This window comes from Glycine max, chromosome 6, assembly GCF_000004515.6.
Source record: "Glycine max cultivar Williams 82 chromosome 6, Glycine_max_v4.0, whole genome shotgun sequence".
NCBI lineage: Eukaryota > Viridiplantae > Streptophyta > Magnoliopsida > Fabales > Fabaceae > Glycine > Glycine max.
The window spans coordinates 16177029-16184124 of NC_038242.2; the positions used below are offsets into that span (position 1 = coordinate 16177029).

The window sequence follows — 7096 nt, forward strand, 5'->3', positions numbered from 1 at the left end:
TATTATATGAATCACACTTAGATATGTTAACATTAACATAATAATATGATAGATGATTTGACATGTTGATTCTTGATCTGATAGAGTAAGTTTAATATTTTAAATTTTATAATTATGTAATTTTAGTCTTTTAAATTTTAATTCTGTGTGTTAGTATTATAAAAAAAATTCTTATTAAAAATAATTATGTATTAAATATAACAAATTTTTCTTAAACTTAATAATTATAAATAAGTATTTATTATAAATATTAAATATAATAAATATTTATTATATTTAATATATAATTATATTTTAAAAATATTTAATAAATATTTGTATCGATGTTAAATATTTATTAGTTAATATGAAAAATGCTTTTGATATATTAATTATTTAAAATGTAAACTTTAATATGATAAATGCTTTTAATAAATATTTTTAATTATTATTTTCTCAATTAGTGTCTTTACTAACCTTTGCCAATAACTTATTAAAATGTTGCATGAGTGTTATACATACATTTTATTTTTTTACCTAAATGAAATTGTATTTTTAATTTCTTTACCTATTAAAAGTAAATGGATTATATTCTTCCAAGTAGTTTATCAGTATAAGTGTAACATTGTAAAAGTAAATATACTTAATGAAAAGAAACAAAACAAAGAGTATACTTTAGTTGCTGTAAAGTGTAAACATCCATAGTATACCAACCCGCATAACACCAACAAGTATACTACTTAGTCTTATTAAATAAGATCTCATATTTAAAAATTATGAATGAAAAAAATTAATTAAAAGAAAAAATATTATTAAAAATGATTAATTAAATTTTTCAATAAAAATTAATAATCAACAAAATTATTAATATTCTCTATCAATAAAGTGATAAAAAAAATCAACATGATATCTTTCTTTTGATTCATATAAATAAAAAAAGTCTGTGTGAAAAAAAATAAAGCAATGAAAAAAAAAAAAAAACAGGAAATGAAACTCACAAAGCGAGAAGTGTAATTTACTGAGTTGTGTCATCATGTTCTTATATTTACCGACAATGAAACTTGTGATCTGATGTACAAATCCAACACAGCCTCATCTAAATCTAGAGCCCCCAAAAACGAAACTACATTGCACTTTCAGATATTTTGTTCGTTACTCTCTCTCTCTCTGCGACACCCCAATTTCCAAAAACACAAACAAGTGGCCTCATTCTGAACTCTGAAACTCAACCTTCTTTCTTCTCTTCTCTCTCGTGTTTAACTGTTCAGGGCATCCTAGTTTCTCTCAGTTAGCCAAAATGGTAGCTGCAAATGAGAGGGTCGTCGCTGTGATCATGGTTGGAGGACCCACTAAAGGTATTATTGCATTTCGTTCATTCATTCATAGCACAATTTTGATTCACTAAATGCCACCTCACCATTTCACTTCCTCCTGTTAGTCTCTTCAGTTGAGACCACACACATTGGTTTATCTTGTTAAATTAAATGTGTCTCTAAATGAGCCTTGACAAAATTGACTTTGAAATGATGTAATTCATCGTTAGATGTTTCCGTTGTAAAAGCAAGTTAGCAGTAAAATTCAGTTAAAATTTCTCATCCAACTGTAAAGTTGCTTTAACTTATAATCAATTATAGACCCAGAATCAATTCATTTCTTAAGGTGAAATTAAACATGTGAACATTTACTTAAAATCATGTAAACTAGTATTTTAACGTGATTTTTGGAGAATGATTCATTCTATGCTTGATAATGATTCTATGTATTTTGTTGTTATGTTTGCATTTGCAGGTACTAGATTCCGACCATTGTCATTCAACGTACCCAAGCCACTTTTTCCATTAGCAGGACAACCCATGGTTCATCATCCAATTTCTGCTTGTAAAAGGGTATACACAATTGGACATCATTCTGATTATTTTTTAAATAATAATGATAAATGATGTCATGTAATGTATTTATATATAATCTGCCAAGTAACTAACTGTCATTTGTGTCCCAGATTCCTAATTTGGCTCAGATTTATCTGCTTGGTTTCTACGAGGAACGCGAATTTGCCTTATATGTATCTTCTATCTCAAATGAGCTTAAAGTCCCTGTTAGGTGTGTTGTCTTTTCTTACTAATCATCTTTTATGACCATTTTTTTCTTAATATAAGAATAGTCACGTATGTCATTTGTGCTTTAATATTAGATACTTGAAGGAAGACAGGCCACATGGTTCAGCTGGTGGTCTTTATCATTTTAGAGATCTGATCATGGAAGAGGATCCGGTTTTCATCTTCACCTATGACTTTGTCATGCTTGATTCTAAGAAACTTTCTTACTTGTGATTGTGTGTTCAAAAAGTTTTGCTATGTTATGTGATTGAAATGTTTTGTGCACTAGTACTTGTGTTATATGTTTTTTTTTATAGTGTTGATCATGTTTTGTATGGCAGTCACATATCTTCTTGCTGAACTGTGATGTATGCTGCAGTTTTCCACTGCCAGAAATGCTGGGTAATTTCTGTTCTGAAATAGATTGTATTTTCTTTTACTTGCAACTGTTTGATGAGTTTCTTTGCAGAATAGTAACCTTGAGCTTCCTTGACATCTCTTAATTAACTGTTATGTGACTATGCAACAACTAATTGTTGCTTTTTCTCCCATGTATGGTTACAGATGCTCATAAAAGATATGGTGGGATGGGAACAATACTAGTTGTCAAGGTTGGAGAATACACACACACAATGTATTTTTAGCATTAATTTTTGTTGATTAACATCCAAATTTATTTTGTATTTCTTCCCCCTTTTGAAGGTTTCTGCAGAGTCAGCAAGTGAGTTCGGGGAATTAGTAGCTGATCCAACCACTAATGAACTATTGCATTACACAGAGAAACCCGAAACTTTTGTATGTTCATCCTGTGCTTATGCCTTGAATTGTGGAAGTAAAATTTGAAAATCTTTCCTTTCCTCCCCATTGTTTACTGTCTTACACTATCAGCATACCTGAATGCAGGTAAGTGATCGTATAAACTGTGGTGTGTACGTATTTACACCTGATATCTTTACAGCCATTGAGGGTGTTTCTACTCAGCGGAAAGACAGAGGTCGGTGAGACATCTTAGGCTGGACCATATGGATTGTTTTATAAAAAATGACTTTATATTTAACTTCAAAATGTGAAAATATTCATTTTATTTCATTATTCTGGATCTAAATAATTGAAGATAACTGAAGTTTGTCCTATTGTATGTTAACTCTTTTTTATTGCAGCTAACCTAAGACGTGTCTCAAGCTTTGAAGCAATGCAGCCAGACACAAGGTCTGTACTTATGAATAGACAAAAGATTATTAATGATATCAACTATAGAAATTTGTGCAATGAGCTGAAGCTTAAATTCTAGTCAAGGATCCCTGTAGTATGCATACACTTGACTTTTACATATATTAATATATAACATTTATTGAAGCTGACAAATAATTAATTGTCACAGAAAAAGCATTTAAGGATGAGCTTCCTGCACCTATTGACTCCCAATATAAGCAAAGTTATAATTGGAAATTATATCACTTATGAAATATTTCCTACATGATCTACCTGAATGAACAAATAAACTATGAAAAGGAATTTTAAATGTTATTACTTCTAACCTAGTAGATCATATGGTTTATTTCCTGAAATTTAGCACATGCTTACACATATGGTCAGAAATAGTAGTTCTGATATGAAGTTATAATATGTTTGCTTGTTAATCACGCATAATAGTATTGTGCCTTTTGGAACTTGTCTTTTTTGGGTGCACTTGCAACGCAGAGGGTTCAAAATCCACCAGAAGCAACTTGTGACCAGGGCGGCAATGCCCAAGTGAGGATTAGTCTTGCACCCAAATAGTGTGAGGGTAACTTGTGCTCTTACCAAAAGTTGTCAAAAAAACTATTAAATTAAGGGCTTTATAACTCTGGTTTTGCATACCTAAATCATACTTTCAGGGCCACCTCAGGATCCATGTTGCTTTTCCTGCATCTGAAGAATTGTCTATCTTCTTATTTCAAAGCCATTTATAATTATACCATGCATATATATTTTGTGCTTTTGGATCAAGATATCGAGTACTCTACAAGGTTTATTGTGACATCTGATTCTGAAGAGTTCTGCTGCAGGAGTCTTCCAGTCAATTATGTCAGATTGGATCAAGATATCCTCTCACCTCTTGCGGGGAAGAAGCAATTGTACATTTATGAAACCAATGACTTTTGGGAACAAATCAAAACTCCAGGGTAAGCCCGAGTAATATGTTACATATTTTCATCATTTCCTTCACGGGCAATTATCTTTATGTGTTGACTTAATGCTTGCAGAATGTCCATAAAATGTTCTGGCTTGTATCTTGCCCAATTTCGTTACACATCCCCCCATTTATTAGCAAATGGAGATGGTATTAAAAAAGCCAGCATCACCGGTGATGTTTACATTCACCCATCAGCAAAAGTGCATCCATCTGCTAAGGTGAATATTCACCTGTTTTTCCTTAATTTCTAACTAGAGGCTTTCACAATCATCTTAGTTTCTCTGTTTCAGTCATGAAATAGTACTAATTTTAAATTTTGCAACAGCTTAAGGATATTATTTGTACTTCTGATGTATGTAAAATGATTTCATATTGTAATTTATTGGCAAATTGCATATCTTTGGCCTCTTGATCTGTGTCATGACTCATGAACATACATAGACATTTTATTCATGTTGGTCCCCCCCCCCCCAAAAAAAAGATATATATATATATATATATATATATAAAAGAATAAGAGAAGAAATCGTAGATGCATTTAGATACCACATGATATGCAAATGACATTTGTATATGTGATTGAACAGATTGGTCCAAGTGTATCAATATCTGCAAATGCTCGTATAGGAGCTGGTACAAGGCTCAAACATTGTATCATCCTTGATGACGTTGAAATCAAGGCAGGTGTACAGTTATTTGGTTTGAAATTGCATAAGTATTTTTGGAGCTCCAATTTTTTATTTTTCTATTTCATCTTACAGGAAAATGCTCTTGTTGGTCATGCAATTGTTGGATGGAAATCATCTATTGGTCGATGGGCATGTGTTGAGGCAAGTTTAGAAATTTTAATATTAAATTAAACTGTTTCACCACCTAAAATGCATGTATTGTATTTCCTGCTACTTATATAGAGCTCTCAAGATTGCTCAGAAACAGTTATAGTGATGCATTCCCTTCTCATTAACTAGAAAACACGTATTTACCTGTATGACAAGCTTTTTATATCAAGTCTGATCATATACATTTTTTAGTTTCACTTGGTCCATTATATAGCATTATGCATAGTCTTAAGCACGGACTTGGAGACTTAAATGCCAATTAGTAAAAAAAAAGAATGCTTGGCTGATTTGGTTTTACATGGTTATTCAATCACAAATCATCGTTTGAATTATTTTAAAAGTCAACAAACTTACCATATATGATGTGTTGTGATTGGATGATTGTGTACTTTTCTCCCTTAAACAATTGGCATTATCAGCATGTAAATTGAATATGAATTTAACCATCACAGTTATTACTAGTTTGACATCAGAAGAAGATAAAAATCTGAGAGTTTGGATGAGTTTACTCATCCCAACTATTCTTCTAATCAGGGTAATGTCACTACCCTACGAATGCAATTGTTGCTTGTGTTTTGGGAGTCATCATTCATGATGAAAACTAGGAAATTATACTCTAACTGTCCACTTTTATCAGCTGTGTTAGGAAATTTTCATTGTCCCATTTAATGTCATTATAGAAAACTAATGAGTCATTAATTATTCTTTTTACTAACTTCACGTTTGGTTTTCATAAGTGAGAGAAGATTGGTATGATTAATATCACTTAATAAAGGGTTATTTAGTTCAATACAATTATTTTTTGACAAAATTGTGGTGCAAAGTGTTTTTTGTGTTGTTTTTCTATCAAAAATAAAGTTTTTCCTCAGTAACCAGTGCTGACCTTAAATGTCAATCTTTATTTTGCATGTTACCAAAATAAAACTCTAATTAAATGAGAGTAACCCAAAAAGGCAAAAACTCCTAAAAAATTACACCTAAGTTTTGTCCATTCCTTTATATTTCCCATTTAATTACTTTATTAAGTATTGTATAACAACCTTAAGTAAGTAAATTTCTAGGCCCTGAACTGGCATAGATTTACCCTTTTGTAGCCTCTTACATTTTCACCCATCTTGAGGGTGATGTCATCAACGAAAGCGTTTATCAATATGCAACTTGTTGTGCTTACATTATCTTTACTTTTAATTTATTTTGTTTGGTAAATATTTTGATTGTATTGCCAATTTGTTGGCTAAATTGAAAAAATTAAATCAGGCTAGTGGAGATTACAATGCAAAGCTCGGGGTAACAATACTTGGTACCTTTCTTAACCTTGTCTACATTTTGTCTCTTATTATTTATTTCTATTTTGTATTTTTATGGAGAAGTATGAAAAGGCAAAGTTAAATTACCAACTATGCAATTCTTGTTCCCTTGCTGAGACCAGGTGAATCTGTGACCGTTGAGGATGAGGTAGTGGTTTTGAATAGCATTGTTCTGCCACATAAGACCCTAAATTTGGGTGTTCAAGATGAGATTCTTTTATAGAACCTCCAAAGCTCCCATTGTTGCCTTTATATTTTCCTTGTGATTGTATTTGCAGCGACTTTTGTTTAATTTAGTATCTAGTTTGGAAACCCAAAAACAGTGGGTATAATCGATTTTGTCCCAAAATTGACTGTTTTTGGAGCAAAATATTCATTGTAGTACACACATCAATGTTGCTATTTTAATAAAGAAATGAAAGTATATCAAATATATATTCTATTGTGCAAAAGGGGCATATGTGACATCATAACTGTCAGGCGTAAGAAACATAATAGTCTTTCATACCAAAGGATTGATGCAGTGATATAAAATATTATTGCATTTACATGTATGAAAATAATCTATTTAATAGGAGAATTCAAATTCAATTTTTATGGAAAAAAAATTGAGCCAACGATAATCATATACAAGTAAGATTTTACAGAATTTAAACAAATAGTTGATTACTTCTTTTATCTCTAAACTTTTTTTGTAAA

At 31.0% G+C, this 7096-nt stretch overlaps 1 protein-coding gene across 2 annotated transcripts; it reads left to right on the forward strand.

Annotated features, from left to right (window-relative positions):
* The first annotated feature begins 1049 nt into the window (after positions 1–1049).
* LOC100817201 (mannose-1-phosphate guanyltransferase alpha-B) lies at positions 1050–6832 on the forward strand. Of its 2 annotated transcripts, XM_003526989.5 has the most exons (15): positions 1050–1334; positions 1768–1865; positions 1979–2079; positions 2171–2249; positions 2417–2477; positions 2640–2686; positions 2778–2870; positions 2979–3069; positions 3236–3284; positions 4124–4240; positions 4322–4469; positions 4839–4931; positions 5013–5081; positions 6348–6390; positions 6520–6832. In XM_003526989.5, the coding sequence occupies exons 1-15, from the start codon at positions 1277–1279 to the stop codon at positions 6618–6620; spliced, it is 1248 nt and encodes a 415-aa protein (XP_003527037.1). In that variant the 5' UTR covers positions 1050–1276; the 3' UTR covers positions 6621–6832. The 2 variants fall into 2 exon arrangements, with proteins under 2 accessions (XP_003527037.1, XP_025984715.1); XM_026128930.1 differs by lacking the exon at positions 1050–1334 and having other exon boundaries at positions 1692–1865.
* Positions 6833–7096: the final 264 nt, after the last annotated feature.